The 18,542-nt window shown below is 48.3% G+C and overlaps 1 protein-coding gene across 1 annotated transcript; it reads right to left on the bottom strand.

Annotated features, from left to right (window-relative positions):
• Positions 1 to 2,070: 2,070 nt before the first annotated feature.
• LRRC3 (leucine rich repeat containing 3) lies at positions 2,071 to 6,163 on the bottom strand. The gene has a single exon (XM_051998195.1). It carries the CDS (start codon positions 6,075 to 6,077, stop codon positions 5,166 to 5,168), a length of 912 nt encoding a protein of 303 aa, XP_051854155.1. The 5' UTR covers positions 6,078 to 6,163; the 3' UTR covers positions 2,071 to 5,165.
• Positions 6,164 to 18,542: the final 12,379 nt, after the last annotated feature.

Below are 18,542 nucleotides of genomic sequence, written 5' to 3'. Positions count from 1 at the left end.
CCCATCCTCCTCTCATCCGGCCTTCCCACCAGTCGAGTCCTGGCAGCTCCAACCCTTTCCTCCACGTCCCCTGAGGCTGTACCCTTTCTCCCAAGTTTCCAGGCCGGGATCCATTCCAAGGGCCTGCCCATCTCTCTACAGATCCGGTTTCTGGCTTGCTGATGCAGATCCCAAAGCCAGAGCTTTCTTAAATTGTCTTGGGCCCCACCTTCTGAAATGGAAACTCTGAGGGAAGGCATCGGGAAAACCTGCCTAGAAATTGGTACCTGTCCTAAGAGGTTCCACAAAGCAGAGGTGAGGAGGAAGTCAGCTCAGAGAGAGTAGTCCAGTTTGAACCAAAGACTTGGGGAAAAGAAAGAAAGGGGAGGGAGACTGGAAATGCAGGTGCAGGACAAATGGGAAGGGCCTTATTAAAAGTCAAATGGAAGTTTATTGTTGTTGTTCAATCATTTTTTCAATTGTGTTTACTCTTCAAGACCCCATTTGAAGTTTTCTTGGTAAAGATACTGGAATGGTTTGCCATTTCCTAAAGGTCAAAGGGAGTAGCTGGAGTTTATTGAATTGGGGATGGGATGAAATTTCTAGAACTCAACTTTGGGAAACTCTTTGGCAGTGGGATGGAGGATAGACTGGCATGGAGGCAGGGTAGAAAACTAGCTGGTCATTGGCATGTGGTGAACTATGAGGAGCGACTATACTAGGCTGATGAGAGAGATCTAAGAGCCACCTTGGAAATAGAAACAAGATTTAGCCAATGATTGACCGTGTAGGGGTGAAGGAGAGTGGGGAGCTAGAAATGAAAAAAAAAAATTATGCTCTAAATAATAGTATGTTCTGAATAAAAAATAGTAGTAAATAATAGAAAAGGTTTAGAGGAGTGGCTACAGAGGTTTAGAAGAGACATCTGTTAGTCTTTGCTGAGGACAGGAAGAGTTGGATTTTTACATTCCTGTTTCCAGCACCTAGCACAAGTATCTGACACAAAAGAGTACCCAATAAAGACTTCATTAAATGAATGTAGTTGTTTGAAGCCATGGTTACCAGGCTGAGATTTTCAGTGTGAGAGTAGTGTGAGGAGAGGATTCATTGTGAGAGGAAGACCCTCCCACTGAACTGTAAGATGTTAATTTTTATGACTCCAAATCCCGGATTCCTTGGTGTTGTAAGCAGAGGGTTTTTCTCGGCCCACCATTCTCTTTCTATCAAGCTCTCCAGATTCTAGCCATGGCCTGTTCTCCTTCCTGGGGCCCCTCCTTTCATGCCCTTTCTGGTACCCATGCTAATTAGATCCCCATTGCCTTGAAACTTCAATGAGAACTTTCTGAGGTGGACGAAACACGACAGGATTTGGGGCTTGGGGCCGGGCTGCCCAAGCCTAGCTTCCTCAGGAGCTCATGCAGCAGACCTGGGCCTGCCTCCAGGCCCCAGCAGCAACCTTACAGGCCAACAAGGGCTGAAGCTGGGACCTGCCTTTCTCTGCTCAGCTCCAGAGCTCACTAGGGGCCTAGCCCAGAAAAGCCTTGCCCCTTGTCTGAAAAGAGTAGCCTCTGGCTTTGTCCATGAGGGGGCACCTCCAGGGGCTGAGAAGACAGCCCTTCTTGTCACTTGTGCCAGTGACCTCATCAGCTTCTAAAAGGAGGGTGCTAGGCCCCTGAGGGGCAGAATTAGGAGAAGGGTCTCAAACTTGCCATTCCAGTTAAGAGGCCATGATTCAACAAACAGCAACACAATGGAGCATGGGTCAGCCCTGTCCTAAGAAACATCACAGGCCATCTGAACCAACCCTTCCAGTAACAGATGAGGAAACCAAGACCCAGAGAGAAAGTGGCTTAGCCAGAGTTATCCGGTTTGATAAACCCAAAGACCCAAAACTTACTATCTAACCAAAAACTGCTGGGAAAACTGGAATATGATAGCAAAAACTAGGTATAGATCAATATCTTATACAGCATATTAAGATGACATCAAAATAAATAAATTCTTCCTTTCTCCATAGATCTGATAGGTAAACTATTCAATTCTCTGGAGAAAGGAAGAATTTAAGACCAAACAAGAAACAGAGAGCATTACTAGATATAAAATAAGCAATTTTGAGTATATTAAATTAAAAAAGGTTTTGCACAAACAAAAACCACTGCAATCAAGATTAGAAGGAAAACAAAAAAACTGGGGAACAATTTTTACAGCAACTGTCTCTGACAAAGACCTCATTCTCAAATATATAAAGAATTGAACCAAATATATAAGAAATAAGTCATTCCCCAATTGATAAATGATCAGTGGATAGAAACAGTATTCAGATGAAATCTACAGTCATATAAAAAACCCCGTAAATCACTATTGATCAGAAAAATGCAAATTATAACATCTCACACCTATTAGATTGGCTAATATGACAGAAAAGGAAAAAATAAATGTGGGAGGGTTTGTGGGGAAAGTGGGACACTGATGTACTCACTATCTGTAAGATTGTGAATTGATCCAACCACTCTGGAGAGCAATTTGGAATTTTGCTTTAAAACTGAGTACCCTTTGACCCAGAAATGAGACTATATTCCAAAGAAAAGTTTTAAAATTTGGAAAAGGACCTAGTTATCCAAAAACCATTTATAGCAGTTTTTTGTGGCAAAGAACTAGAAATTGAAGTGATACCCATCAATTGGGGAATGACCGGACAAGTTAGAAATAATGTTAATTGTTAATAACTTAGCTATTCTCAGCAATACAATGATTAAAACAATTCCAAAAAATTCATGAAGAAAATCGCAATCCATCTCCAGAGAAAGAACTGATGGAGTATTAATGCAGATCAATAGTTATGTAAATGGGGCTGAGCTGGGACTTCCCCCAGAAGAACAGAGCAGCCTCATAAAAGGCCAGCCCCTCACTCTCCATTTCCACCCCCATGTTCCTCAAGTTTCCTCTGCATTTTGTGCTGCCCAGAGATTCCCTCCGAGTTACATTAACTACAGGTTTGACTTTTTAGGCAGAGAAAGGTTTGGGAGAAGAGGGAGGCAGGAGGGAGGGGAAAAGGGAAGCCCCCAGTAACAAAAAGGGGAACTGGAGAGACAGCCAAAGAGCCAGCGTGGTTCACACCTAGATTCTCCCCACCCCTCCCAGAGAACTGCAGCTTCTTATCCCGGAGCTGAAAGCCATCGGCCTTCTGTGTACACTTGTTTGGACAGGGATGACGCAGGGAGGAAGCCACTCCACAGAGTGAAGTTAATCTAGCCCTTCAATACCCCGTAGCAAGGCTCAGGTGGGTCGGGTGCCCCTACTGGCTCCCTCAGACCCTGCTCAGCAAAAGGTCACCAGCTCTCACAGCTCCCAGCAGGGTGGGGGTGGAGGGGTCCACATTGGGCAGACGTAGCTGCTTCCTTTCTTGTGCTCACTTTTAGTCAAGCTTCATTTCCCTGACGCTACTGGATGGTAACTACAAGGGCCAATGTCCAGAGTGCCCCCATAGGTCTCCGCGGGGAGCTTGCAAGCGCTCTCCCACACGGAGCACTCAGTCCCTGTGTTTCTATGCTTGGGGAACCCCTAGGACATGCATCACACATGCATGTCCACAAACGTGTCCGCGTGACTGTGTACATGCACTCCCAGGGACGAGCCGCAGAGCTCCAACCCCCTGAGTGGGTAAATGACACGTCAGGTCCAGCTCTTCCTGCTGCAAAGCCAGCCTGTTGTCTGCTCTCCTCTCCAAGCCAGACTTTCTCTGAAGGTGCGAATGTGGTTCCCAAGTTCTAAGGAAGTTAGTGACGAGTACACAGCAGCGGGGGGACGATGTGCTTTCCTCTGCTTCACATGCTTCTGTCCAGACCTTTGGCTTAGGTCTGTCTGGCCCCAAATTCACCTTGTTTCTGGAACTGGGCTGGGTCTCCCGGGCCCTCCCTCTGCCCCAGAGTCACACAGACTCCTGGCGCTGCTTCAGGAACCCAGCAGTTTGGGATGGCAGTAAGGACTCCACCTGAGTCCCCACTATCCAGGATTGGGAGGGATTCAGGGTGGGAGCCTGGTCCTTCCATACTTCCCTGCTTCCAAGGATGGTATTACTGGCTTTGATTACTCCAATCTCACCTTGGGACTGCCCTCCTGCCTGCCCACCCTCCCATTAGCCCACCTAGCCCCCTATCTGTCTGCCTGCCCATCCTCCCATCTGCCCACCCAGACTCCTACCTGCCTGCCCATCCTCCCATCTGCTTACTTAGCCTCCTACCTGTCTGGCACGTGGCCGATGGGCATTCTCTTTGTGCCACTCTGTGTGGCCATTTGCCAGTCTGAGTGTGGCAAACACCTGACCCTTGGGGGGGTTCCTCCCTCCCTCTTACCCAATAAGCATCACGCCCCCATCCTATCAGCCAAAAGTGGCCAGAGATTCACACGGCTTTCAATGATGCCCTGGAGAACACAACGGGTCCAGGACTGCTTCAGGACAGAGGTCATCCACCGTGTCCGGGCTTTCGCACAGTTCACATGCCCCAGGCCAATGTCACTGGCTCCCCACTTCTCAGTCACAGCAGACTCCCGGGGCCACGGCCACCCAGGCAAGCAGGCTGACCAACAGCATCCAGAGCTTGACGCCTTCTCCTTCTTGGCTTTTGGTGAATAAAAACAAGGCATGTTCATTGCTGGACCCCTGAGGCACAGGACAGCACGACTGCGGGAACAAAAGCAGAATTTTCCTGGTTGGTAAAATGGGAGGGTTGGACTCGGTGACCTCCCTCGGTCCCTCGGTCCTTTCCTGCTCTGAGAAGCAGCCTCGAGAGGCTCATCTCCTGAATCTCCAGAAGAGCTCCAAGCTTGAGTGCCTGGTGACTAGGAACAAGCCAAGTTCTGACAGTCTGCTTTGGAAGCCAGCACTGGGAAAGTCAGTTCCAAGTCGGCTTCCTCCCCAAGCTCGCTAGGCAGCTGCAGCTCCTCCCTGGGACTTCTGGGAGGTCTTCACCAGGCTCCTCCTCCTCCTCGTCCTCCTCTTCCTCCTCCTCGTCTTCCTCATCCTCCTCTTCCTCCTGCTTTTCCTCCTCCTGTCCTACGCTGATGTGTACAAAAAAATGCGTGTTTTTGACAAATGGCCCTTTAGAAGAGAATCCAACGAAAGGAATCGCTGCCTGCTGGGGATGTGGCCGTTGTCCCCTCGGTTTCCCCTGGGAAAGCTCTGTGCCCTAGGAAGGATGGGCCCCTGGTCGCCCCAGCTCCAGGGCGGCACTGGCAGCACTGCCAGGGGCTGGGATGCCAGGGAGCATGTTCTTCAGGTACTCCAGATGCTTCCTGGCATCTTCCTGGTTCTGCCGCACGTAGTGCACGATGTAGGTGACCACCATGGCAAACCAGCCGAACATCGTGACGAACATGGCGATGTCCGTGGTCTTGTGGCGGGAGCTGCAGAAGTTGGCGCCCGAATCGAGGACCTGCACCAGCGGCTTCCCCACAGCCTCGGCCCGCACGGACGTCTGGCAGGCCATCTCGTTCGCCGACACTGGGTCCAGTTTGAGCTCCCAGAGCACTTCCTGCAAAGCGCACCCGCAGTGCCAAGGATTGTGTGACAGGCGGATCTTGGCCTTCAACCTGAACAGCGCCTCCTTGGGAAGGCTCTGGAGACGATTGTGGGAGAGGTCCAGCAGCCTGAGGTCCCTAGACAGGCCCTGGAAGGCGGCTGCATCCAGCTTCTCGATCGTGTTCTGGGATAGGTCTAGCTCCCGGAGGAGGGTCAAGCCTGAGAAGGCGTGGCTCGGGATCTGGGTGAGCAGGTTGGCGTCCAGCTTCAAGAACACGGTATCCTTGGGTATGTCTCTGGGGATTTCCTTGAGGTTCTTTGAACTGCAGTGGACAGTCATCAGGCCACTGCCATCTGAGCACTGGCAGTTTTGGGGGCAGGAGGTGCCCACGGGGAGGTAGAGCAGCAAAAGGAAGAGGCACAGTGTCCCCCTGGGGGGCAACAGCACCAAAGGCCAAAGGTCTTCCCCCATCTGAAGCATTCTTATCCCTGTGCAGAGGGACTCTTTAAACTCAGGCTGGCAGCCGGGTTCTCCCAGGGTCGACCAACCTCTCGTGAGCCTGGCTTCCAGCAGTCTCATTCTGGCCGCCAGGGATTCTCTAGAAACAGAAGGCTCACCATCTCGTGTCCCCAAATGCCAATCTGAAAGGCAAACAGACAGAGAGACACAGACTGAGAGAGGGAGAGACAGAGAGAAACAGAGAGACAGAGACAGACAGAGACAGAGAGAGACACAGGGGGGGAGAAGGAAGGAAGGAGAGAAAGGGAAGAGGGAAAAGAAAAAGAGAGAAGGAGGGAGAGAGGGAGAGAGAGAGAAACAGAGACAGAAAGAGAGAGAGAGAGACAGAGTCAGGGAAAGACAGAGATAGACATATACAGAGAAGGGGGAAAAGAAGGAAGCAGAAAGAGGAAGGGAGAAAGGGAAAGGGGAAGAGAGAAAGAGAGGGAAGGAGATAGAGAAACAGACAAAAAGAGGGATAGAGACAGACAGAGAGACAAAGAGGGAGGAAGGCAGACAGACCGAGGCAGGGAAAGAGGGAGCAAAGGGAGAGAGACAGAGACAGAAATGCATGGAGAGATAGAGAGGGAAGAAGAGGCAGAGAGAGAGTGGGCAGTACAAAATGGACTTTAGTGACTGTGCGTGATAGAGCCAAAACTAGAGGAGAGTGGAGAGAAGGGGATGAGGTGCCGCTGGATGAACCGGACCCTGCACCTGGCAGAGATCAGCCTCCCTCTAAACTTGGTCCTGTCTTTCCCCTGTTAAAATCTACGCCGCTGGTCACCGCTTCACATCCAGCCGAAGCAACAAGCCTACTGTGAGCCAAGCTGCTGCTAAACACTTGGGGAAACCTGCAAATTCAACTCCACCTTGGGTTTCTCTGGGCCAGAGCGGCACAGTGGCAAACAACCACGAGCTTGGAGTCGGGACCTGTGGCGGATCCCCAGCTCAACCTTGGCCAAGTCCTGGGCCCTCTCCGCAAGCCTCATTTTCTAGGCTTACATTCGGGAGTTTAGAGTTGCAAGAATCCAGCTGAATAGAAGAAGGGATCATGTTGTTAAATGAAGAAAAATGGGAGACTGCCCCCTTCCCCCATCATCAGAGCCTTCCTACCAGGCAGGAGATCTCTGGCCAGGTGGGCCAAGGGTGGAGAAAACTTCAGCAGCCAGAAGCGGCCTCCCAGTGTGTCACTCAGAGGTGGCCCTGCAGTCCCCAGGCACCCAGAGTCATGGGGGGGGGGGGGCCGAGAAGTCACAAGTGCTTCCCATTAGAATCGCCAACCCTTCCCTCAGAACCTTCATCTGGCTCTAAGAACAAAAGGGGGAGGAGCCCTTGCCCTGCCCTCCCAGGCAGCTGGGCCTGAGTCGGGTGTCCAAGGGACTATGGCAGGAGAGCCCAGGCAGAGGGCACCCAGGGAGGGGCCAGAAAAGCTCACCTGGATTCACTTTCCTTGGCTGTGAGGGGTGTGTGAGGGGGTGTGTGAGAGAGAGGGGGGAGGGAGAGGGGGAGAGGGGGGGGAGGAGGGAGGAGGAGAGAGCAGAGACAGAGACAGAGACACACACAGAGAGAGACAGAGAAAGACAGAAACAGAAAGAGACAGAGACAGAGGTGGGGAGGGAGGGAGAGAGAGACAGACACAGAGACAGAGAGACGTGTGAATGAGGAGTGTGATTTGTATGTGCAGGTCCCTCCCACGTGTATCCCAGAGCCATTGCCAGCCTGGCAGTCTCACTCACCCGTCAAAGCAAAGCTCAAGCAGTGCAGAAGGAGGCCAAACCTGAGGCGGAGGGCTCACCGTGTGCCTTTGGGAGGGCAGCGGCTGCCGGAGCTGGAACTGGCTCTGGGCGGGGCTGGACTTTAGGCGGATGGAGCCGGGGCTGAAGCTCAGTCACTCTGATGGTGACTCCTTGGGGCACTCCTGAATCAATGGTAGGAGCTCATGGGAACATTCTGTCCCCCTCCCACTTCCTTCCTTTCCTCCCTCCCTCCTCCCCTCCCTTCCCCCCACCCCAGCCTGCCCTTTACTGGACTCCACAGTTCTCATCTCCTCCAGTCCAACTTCTCCCTCCCTCCAGACCAGGACCCGCCCTGGCTGTCACCGGGCTGATTCCTCCATCCTTATCCTTCTTCTCTACTTCCCTCCCTCATCCCTGCCCCCATCCTTCCTGGACCGGGTCCCTATCTCAGCTTCTTCTTCAACAACCACCCAGTGCCTAACCGATGGGGCAGGGGAGACATGGAACTCAGTCAGACCCCAGATCTTTGGCTCTAGCGCCCATCAATCTGGTCTCTCCCTTCCCGGGGTGCTAGTGCTCTCCTTCCCTCTCCCTCTCCCTCTCCTCCTCTCTCTCCGTCTCCCTCTTTGCCTCCTCTCTCTCCCTCTTCCTTTTTGTCTCTTCTATCTTCTCCTCCTCTTCTTCCTCTTTCTCCTCCTCCTCCTCCTCTTCCTCTTCCTCCTCTTTTTCTGTCTCTCTCTGTCTTTCTCTCTGTCTCTCTGTGTGTGTGTCTATCTCCTCTCTGTCTCTGTCTGGCTCTGAATCTCTCTTTCTTTGTCTCGTCTGTGTCTCTGTCTCTCTTTCTCTGTGTCTCTGTCTTTCTGTCTCTCTGTGTGTCTCTGTGTGTATGTGTGTGTATGTCTGTGTCTGTCTCCTCTCTGTGTGTGTCTGTCTCCTCTCTGTGTGTCTCTGTCTCTGTCTCTGTCTCTGTCTCTTTCTGTCTTTGGCTGGCTGGCTGACTCTCTCTTTCTGTCTCTGTCTCTCTCTGGCTCTGATTCTCTGTCAATGTCTCTTTCTCTATCTCCCTATGTCTCTGTCTCTCTGTGTCTCTTCTAGTTCCCCTTCTCTCACACCTGGACTACTTTTGGAGGTGCTCCTCCCCGCAGAGATGGGAAATCCTGGATCTCACGTACTTGGGAGCGCTGGGGTCGGATGATCTGGAGCCCCCTCGGAAACGGGCCGATCTGCCTGCCGGCCCTGGCTTTGTGCTCTAGGATGGGGCAGCAGACGCATGTCTCGGCGTGTGTACACGTGAGTGGCAGTGTAGCCATGCCCTCCTCTTCAGTCACTGACGAGTCCACCAACGAGCTAACTCGGAAGTTCCTGGAAATGGGGGGGGACTTCCAGCCCGACCCCCGACCCCCACCAGCGTCGTTGAGCGGCTGTCTGGCGCCTCTTGGGGATGGGAAGGAGGCGCAGCTTCTGCTCCGCCTTCTTTAGTGCAGGATATCAAAGCCCCCGACTCAGGAGCTCTGGCCTCCCCACAGTTGGGCAGGGTCACTAGCCCAGCTTCCTTTCAAAGTACAGGACTCCGCCACCCTCACTTTTATTTCCTTTTGGCTTTTGTGACCAGGGTCCGGGTGCAGGGGCTACTTAACTTCACAAATATCTGTGGGGTGGACTGAGAGGGGGGAAGGGGAGGGAAGGAGTAGGGAGGCTGCAACTTCTGCTTGGCCCAAGAGGAAGCTGCCCCAGCATTGGCCCTGGACAGGTTTAAAGCATTTCTTTCACCCTTCTTTTCATTCCTCCATGAGCCCCTCCGCGTACCCCGGAGTTTAGAGGCACCTGGAAGCCCGGGCCAGACTCTCAGGACTCTTGGAGAAGGTTGCCATTTTCCCAAACAAAGCTTCCCTCGGGTCTGCTAAGAGCTAGTCTGCCCCCAGGGACAATTTTTTTCAAGGCTCAATCTTGTGCCCTCTGCCCTTCCTCTAGACAGAATCCCGGGTTTCAATCTCCATAACGGGCTGATTAGATTTTCTGCCTCCCTCCCTTCCTCCCCAGCCCCAAGCTCGATGAGCTCAGTCACCGCCATCCCCGCCGGCCCCTCCCGGGACCCAGAAGAGAACAGCATGGCTTGTCAGCCTATGTGAGCCCTTTCCAACAAGATGCAGGGCAATATCTTGTCACCAGCCATTAGCGAGAAGCTTTTTCTCACTGCCCAGATCTTGGCTTCCTCCAGGAAGTCCCGGTTCCACAGACCTGCCGCTCCTCCAGGAGTCTCTGAGGGCTCTGATGGGTCTGGATCTGAAGGCTGCTGGTTTATTGTGTGTTCGTCATTGGACTCCGAGATGGATCATGTCCCAAGAACCAGCATTGGGAGCTTAGGCTCTGTTTTTCTGGGGCTGAGGTCTCAGGGCAGTCCCTGCCTCCGGAAGGCTTTTTCCTCCTTCCAAATGCATCCCAAATGTCTGACTGCTGGCCACTTACAGGATCAGCTCTAGAGCAGGATAGGGCCTTTCCAGTTCCCTTTTTCCAATTCCCTCTCCACTACCTCCCTCAGCCTCCTCTTCCCTCTGATCAGAAGGAAGAGTGGAGCCCTCCACTCCCAGCTTTTCTTCCCACAGGGCAGGAGGGGGACTCTTCCCTTTACACTCCACTTTCCATTCGCCGCTGTGCTGGTCCCAATTCCACAGACCAAGATGATACTTCTCTAACCCCCTTCCAGCCCCTTTGTGGGTGTTGTCTTCCCCTAGACTGTAAGCCTGTTGAGGGAGGACTGCTTTCCTTATTTTATTTGTATCCCCAGGGCTTAGCTTAGTACCTGGCACATAATACTTTATATAATAAGTATATAAATAACACATAATACTTTAATAAATGTTTATGGAATTAAACACTGAATTGTATTTAGGTGCTTCTAGAACCCAAAGGAAAAAAGAGCAAGTGTGTGTGTGTGTGTGTGTGTGTGTGTGTGTGTGTGTGTGAGAGAGAGAGAGAGAGAGAGAGAGAGAGAGAGAGAGAGAGAGAGAGAGAGAGAGAGAAAGAGAGAGAAGTGGGGGGAGGGTGGATTGGCAGTATTTAAAAACATCTAGCCCATTTTCTTCCAGTTCCAAGTCCCTGGTTTATGGTTCCCATAAGATATCCTATTTCTTAACTAAACAATAGATTTTTTTTTTGCTATTTGCATAAGTTCATGTGACAGTTCCTGTCAATTACTCAGCTGGTCAATAAACACTTATTAAGCACCTACTAAATGCCAGATTCGGGGGTTAGAACATGGGTCGGGTGATTGAATTACCATCTCTCACCTGCTGCTTCTCTGACAAAGTCTAGGAGGATGTAGAAATCATATGTCATTTATGGGCTTAACTCCTCCTGGCCATGTCCAGTCCTTCCAGATCCATTCTCGTTTCAGTCACTCAACCCTAAGGCCATGGCTAACCAACAGTCCAATCAGATTGGAGAAAAGGAAATGCAAATGCATAAACAACAGATGTTTATGGTAGAAGTGAGTTCTTCTTCACTGAAAGGAGGGGGTAGAAGTAGGCAACCGTTTACTTGCCTGTCAGATACAAAGCCCTAAGGCAGAAGAAAAAACCTTCTCAATTGCAGTCCCATCCTTCACTCTTTAACCCCTTGAGAATGAAAGAACTCAAGCAACCTGCTTGTGATCCCCCACCTCCCACCTCTCCCGGGGCAGTACCAGTGCTGGGTTGTGGCTGCTTGGGCTCGAACAGCACTGAGTGGCTCCATGGCTTTCTCTATTAGGCTCCTGTGGGCAGATCTAGGTCCCCACCTCCCCATTCCCCAGCTCTGCTGTAAACTACTCTGTGCCAAGGGCAAGTTCTCAGACCACAGAGAAGGGAAGAGCCCTTGAAGTCTTCTGCCCACCTGGGCAAGGGGAAAGCAACTATAGGCTCTGTAGGTAGAGAATTCTTCTTTATGGCTTTCAGAATTCTGCATGGCCTTCATGAGTCTGACAGCCCCTCCCTTCAAGGTGCAGCTAGATGGCACAGTGGAGAATGCTAGAGCTAGAGTTAGGAAGACCAGAGTTCAAATCCATCCTCAGACCCTTTGTGTGACCTTTGGCAAACCACTTCATCTCTGTCTCAGTTTCCTCTTCTGTGAAATGGGGGTAATAATAGCACCTGCCTCCTGGGGTTCTCATGAGGATGAAATGAAATAATACTTGTTAGGCACTTAGCACAACGCCTGATACATAGTAAAAGTCATTTAAATATAAGCTATGATTATTACTCAGTATCTGCCCAACTGAGGCTACACTGGCAGTGATGCAAATCAGATTTTGTCTCAGTCCTAGCATTCCTATGGAAACCCTGTCCCTGTGGACTCCTTCCCAGCATTTGTTTATTTGTTCAAGATGGTAAATTATTTAATTTGAAAACGCAAGTAACAAGTGAAGACTGAAGTGGAGGGAGAGATAATTCATGATTTTTTGTTTATATGATTATTTCTTGATGTAATCTCTGAAACTGATATGCAAAAAAGTGTCAGTTTTCTGCTGCTCGTGCTAAATTTGGCCTAATAATTAACACCAAGAAAACATAGGTTCTGGGGCAGCTAGGTCGTGCAGTGGATAGAGCACCAGCCCTGAAGTCAGGAGGATCTGAGTTCAAATCTGGTCTCAGACATTTAGCACTTCCTAACTGTGTGACCCTGGGCAAGTCACTTAACCTCAATTGCCTCAGCGAAGAAGAAGAAGAAGAAGAAGAAGAAGAAGAAGAAGAAGAAGAAGAAGAAGAAGAAGAAGAAGAAGAAGAAGAAGAAGAAGAAGAAGAAGAAGAAGAAGAAGAAGAAGAAGAAGAAGAAGAAGAAGAAGAAGAAGAAGAAAAAGGAGGAGGAGGACATAGAACAATGAGGTTAATACAACCTCTGCAGACCTTCAATAAAATGCAAGCAAACAACAACAAAAAGAGTGAAAATGCTATGTTTTGAACCACATTCATTTCCCACAATTCTCTTTCTGGGTATAGAAGACTCTCTTCATCACTGAACATTTGGAATTGGTTTGACTGATTGTTTTTTATACAATAATATTCCAATATTCCATAACATTCATAGACCATAATATTCAGCCATTCCCAAACTGATGGGAAGCCACTCAGTTTCCAGTTTCTTGCCACTACAAAAAGGGTGCAGCATTTTTGCACATGTGGGTCCTTTTCCCTCCTTTATGATCTCTTTGGAATATAAGCCCAGGAGAGACACTGCTGGATCAAAGGGTATGCATAATGATAGCCTTTTGGACATAGTTCCATGTTGTTCTCCAGAATGGTTGGATCCATTCACAACTCCACAACAATGTTTTAGTGTCCCAGTTTTTCCACAACCCCTCTAGCATTTATTATTATATTTTCCAGTCATCTTAGGCAATCTGAGAGCTGTGAAATGTGAAATGGTACCTCAGAATTGTCTTAATTTGCATTTCTCTAATCAATAGTGATGCAGAACACCTATTTATATGACTAGAAATGACTTTAATTTCATCATATGACAATTGTTCATATCCTTTGACCATTTATCATTGCAGAATGGTTTGTATTCTTATAAATTTGAGTCAATTCTCTACATATAGAAATGAGACTTTTACCAGAACCCTTGGGTGTAAAAAATCTTTCCCCAGTTTTCTGCTTCCCTTCTAATCTTGGCTGCATTGCTTTTGTTTGTGCAAACCCTTTTTAATTTAATATAATAAAAATTAACCATTTTGCATTCCATAAGGTACTCTATTTCTTCTTTGGCCATAAATTCTTTCCTTCTCCACAGATCTGAGACATAAACTATCCCTTGTTCTCCTGATTTGATTATAATATTGCAATTTATGTTTAAATCATGAACCCATTTTGATCTTATCTTGGTATAGAGTGTTAGGTGTTGATCAGTGCCTAGTTTCTGTCATACTAGTTTCCAATTTTCTCAGCAATTTTTGTCAAATAATGAGTCCTTATCTGTTTTGGATTTATCAAATACTAAATTACTATAGTCACTGACTATTGTGTCTTATGAACCTCCTCCACTCCACTCCACTGATCTATTACTTTATTTCTTAGCCAGTACCAAATGGTTTTGATGACTACTGCTTTATAATTCAATTTTAGGTCTGGTAATTTAGACCACCTTCGTTTTGGGCATCTACTTTGTTTCTAGTATTCTGTCACCACAAAAAGTACTGATAATGAGTGTTTTGCTATATATGGAACTTTTCTTTTTGTCTTTGACTTTCTTGCATATGTGCCCAGCTGTGATCAAAGGGTATGAGCATTTTATTCACTTTCTTCATATAATTTCAAATTGCTTTCCAGAGAATTCAGATCAGTTTACAGTTTCACCAACAGTATGTTAATGTGCCTGGCTTTCTACTGCTCCTCCAATATTATTGTTGTTGAGCTCTTTTAGTTGTGTTCAATTTTCCATGACACTGATTGGCAGAGACACTGCTCCATTTCCTGTTCCACCTCATTTTACAGATGAGGAAACGAGGCAAACTGGGTTAAGTGACTTGCCCAGAGTCATATAGTTAGTATCTGAGGCCAGATTGGAACTCTCTAGCTACCCTCCATCTTAGATCATCCTCCACCAATTTGCTAATTTACTGTCAACTTGCAAAAGGGATTCTTGTTGGGAGAGGTATTTCTTAGTCAATTCATTTTGATAGCTCAGCTCAATTGGAAAAGGTATAAGAAACAGATGAATTCTAATTTCCTTGTGTCCTAGGAACATGTGGGCAGGAAATGTATCCTAAGGTTCTCTCATGGGCCAAGTATCTTGCCTGGAGACAGACACATCAGAGGAAGAGGTGAAATGGACATGGCACCTTAAGGTTCACAAAGCTCTTTCCAAACTATCTCCTAATGCCATGAGTCTTGTTCTCCTCCTGCTCAGGGCAGGAAGTGATTTGTCCAAGAGCATGCAGAGCATTCCACTTCCTGACTCTGAGTCTGACACTCTAGTCACTATTTTATTTTTAATCTTTTTTTTTATTATGAGCTTAGCAACCACTAATGAACACAAACACTTCACATTATAGAGAAGAACAAAAATAAGATTATGTAAAAAACCATCAACTTTGGGTCTACAGTTAGGTTTCCTTTCAGAACTGATGAAATCTAATAAAGCAGTAATGAAATTATCCTTTTGGTTGGTGTTCCTTTCTGGATATTGCTTAAGTGTTGTATTGTTTCCTCTGGCTGCTTCTCATTGTCATGTACTGCCCCTAAAACTCTCCCCATCATCCTCTGTAAGTAGAACGAATTTCCATAAAAGACAAGTCTGAACTCATTTATCTCATCTTGTGCCTTGAGTCTTTCACCACCACTCCAGAGAGGAGGGGGCACGGGCACTCCATCCTCAGACTTCAGAAGCCATAACTGGCCAAGGCATAGAGCAGATTTTGGAAAGACTTTTTATGTTTTCCTTTTCATTGTTATGGTTGGCTGCCTGGCACACAGGGTGTTCTCAATGGATGATATCTGATTGGTTGGCCAATTGGTTCTAATATTTCACTCAACATCAAGCCTGCTAATTTGCCCTTTTTCCATGGTTACCTCTGTCCTCTCAATGCCAGCCTGGCTACAGTGCCCACTGTAGTCACCTGAGTGGATGTGGGAGGTATGGAGACTCATTCCTCCAGCTCTCTGTCTCTGTCTCATCTTTCTCTCTCTCTCTCTCTCTCTCTCTCTCTCTCTCTCTCTCTCTCTCTCTCTCTCTCTCTCTCTCACACACACACACACACACACACACACACACGCACATGCACACACATTTAGCTCCATCTAGAACAATAAATCTCAGGAGAGGATGTAATGATGAATCATTGACTGAAAGAACAGATTTTCTGTAGCTAATTGGATCTAACCTCTTTAATGTAGAACTGACCCACCCACGCACACAGTTCTGATTGCCAGCCTGGCTAGGGTGCCCCTCCCTAGTGGGGCAGTCAACCAACAAGCATTTGTCAAGTGCCTGCTATGTCAGGCTCTATTTGAGGATCTGGGAAAGCAAAGAGAATTGATTAAAATAATCTCTGCCTGAAAAAAAGTCTACATTCAAAAGGGGAGAATAAGGGAGACATCTTGTGGCCTTACTCAGAGTAGACCTTTTCTGTCCGGCCCCTCATTTTTCAGATGAGGAAGCTAAGGCCCAGAGAGGTTGTGTGACTGATCTGAAGTGACACAGCTCTTAGTGGAGGCTTGTTTAACTCTGGGAACTACTGTATTCCATGGCTCTCACTTCTCTAAAGAGAGTGGGAGACTCTCAGGGAGAGGCCTGAGGAGAAGATTGGAAGCAATGGTCACCAGGTGACAGTAGGAGGTAAAGAATATGGGGGTGTTGGCTGCCCCAAGGAGAAAAACAAGTGTAGAGCCAATGAAAAGAAGTGTGGAAAGGGGAGTAGGTCAGGTACAGAGAGGACTTGGTCTTAGAAACTCCTCTGGGATCGGCTTGTTGAGAACTTGGCCCTGGGAGGTCCTATTAAGGTCAAACTCAACCTGTACTTTTATTGCTCAAATGGAGATAACTTGATAGCAAGCCAAGGTCCTCAAGTCTCATCCCTTCCAATTCCAAGGACTTTTGGGTGCCTGTGTATTGGTCTGCCCTCCACCAGGGGATCACAAGCCTCTCAAAGTCAGGAGCCACCTTTTTCTTTTCTGGCTTCCCCACCTCACCTCCAGGACCTAGTCCAACATTGGGCATCCAGTGGGTGCTCAATCAATAAGCACTTATTTAGCTCTGATCAAAGAATCAAAACACAGACTGATTAACCAACACAAAAAATGAGCAACCAATTAATTGACCAATGAATAGGTCAGCTAACAAATAGACTGACTGACCAGCCAAGCTGGGAACTGAGACAAGGAGCTATCAGTTTTCAAGCCTCCTTTCCATCTAAGATCTATAATCTAACCAACTAACAAGGACTCATTAAGGCCTCGCTTTATTCTAGGCCCTAGACTGGGCACTGAGGATATTAAGTGGGATATCTTATGGGATGTCTCCCACAAGGGTCTTACAGTACAGCTATCAAGGACAGCATGCACATCCAGTCTACAGGAACATACAAAATATAACCTGGGTGTGGGAGTCTCTGGGGGTCTGTGAGAGGCTTGAGAATCTGTGAGGGTCTGTGGGAGGCTTGGGAGTCTGTGGGGGTCTGTGGAGGCTTCGAAGTCTGTGGGAGTCTGTGGAGGGTCTGTGGAGGCTTCGAAGTCTGTGAGGATTTGTGGGAGGCTGTGGAAGAATGTTGTGAAGTGACCAAAGTTTGGATCTCAGCTGTAGGTGGGATGCTGTCAATGAGCCTTAGCCAAGACACTATGCTGTGGTGCTGGCCTTGGTGCTGAAGTGAGCAACACACCTTTGCTTGCCCAGAAACAGGTAGGGGTCATGGTAGCCGGCATTTTTTGGACTTGCTGATAAATCTCTTTATTAAGAGTCCACAGGGAGACAGTGAAGTTCATAGAAATGAAAGACATGCAAAGCCAGGCCGAGTCTGATCTGCAAGGCTCCAGCAGAGAACACTACAGCCTCTTTGCCGGAGATCAGAGATCTGGAACCCTGGAGGCAATCCAGGGAGGATGTGCCTACCCCAGAGGGAACAAAAGTTTCAGAGAAGAGTCTGAAGGTCCCCAGGCTCTTCAGGAATGGGCCTTCAGTGTCTTTAGGCTAGGCTAGGCCCAGAATTCCTTACTGAGCCACCCTGACCAGCCCTGCCTTCCTAAATCTCCAACCAAACCCACCCATCCTGGATTTTCCTCCCTCGGGACCTTGCAGAGGAGCTGAAATAATGAATTTCTAAGAGTGCACTGAGATTTTACAAGCCCCTTATTTGTTAAATAAAGATTAAAGGTTTGGAAGATGGGGCAGAGAGACCTGGGGTCACAAAGATGGCACTGCAACTATTCAGGAAATCAGGGTTTTCAAATCTGGAAAGGGCCCAGAAGTGTTGGGAGTGACCAGAGCCTTTGGCTGGGAGTCAGGAGCCCTGGCTCCCACACTGACCCTGATCTTAACAAATGTGGCCATGGTGCCTCTGTGCAAGGAGGAGGGCAGCGGGCTAGAGTAGGGCTTCTTAATCTGGTGCCTCTGAATTTTGTTTTCTACACACTTTTATAACGATTTTAAAATACCTGGTTTCCTTGTAAGCCCGTCTGGGGTATTTTATTTGATGCATTTTAAAACATGATTCTGAAAAGGGCTCCATGGGCTTCACCAGAGGAACACAAAGGGTTAAGGAATCCTGGCCAGGATCAAGAGAGGCTGCATGGTGTGGAAAGAGCTGAGTTTGATTCTCTCCTCAGATGCTCTCTAGGTGACCCTCAGCAGCTCGCTTCATCTTTCCAAGCCTGTTTGGCTTTCCAGATCCTTTCGAGATGGAGAGCTAGAAGCCAGTGATCACAGCAGTCTTCGGGTCCCCTTCCAGATCTGGCTTTCTAATAGTAGATAATGTGTAACAAGGGCAGTGATAGAGGTCCCATGATCCCCTGTCCCTAATTCTTGGGACCCTCAATATATTCATCTTCATTTTAGGATTGTTTCAAAACTTAGAAGCATCTGATCTTAGCTGGGGGGGATTCTGGGACAAGCTTAGGAAGAGTTCCTTGGGTGGGGGGAAGCAGGGATTGAGCCTCTGTGGATTTGTGGTCATGGTCAGAGCTAATGAGATGTGAATCTATTTACAAAACATCATGCCTTTCTTTCTCCATATTTTCCTTGACCAAAGCCAATTCCCACTTCCAAACAATTCTACATTCTACAAATCAGTCTTCACTTTCCCTAGTCACAGGATCCTAGAAGCTCAGAGCTGGATAGGGCCCCG

This window comes from Antechinus flavipes, chromosome 4 (assembly GCF_016432865.1).
Source record: "Antechinus flavipes isolate AdamAnt ecotype Samford, QLD, Australia chromosome 4, AdamAnt_v2, whole genome shotgun sequence".
Taxonomy (NCBI): Eukaryota; Metazoa; Chordata; class Mammalia; order Dasyuromorphia; family Dasyuridae; genus Antechinus; species Antechinus flavipes.
The sequence above is the reverse complement of the archived record's forward strand: the minus strand, read 5'-3'. Positions and strand labels throughout refer to the sequence as shown.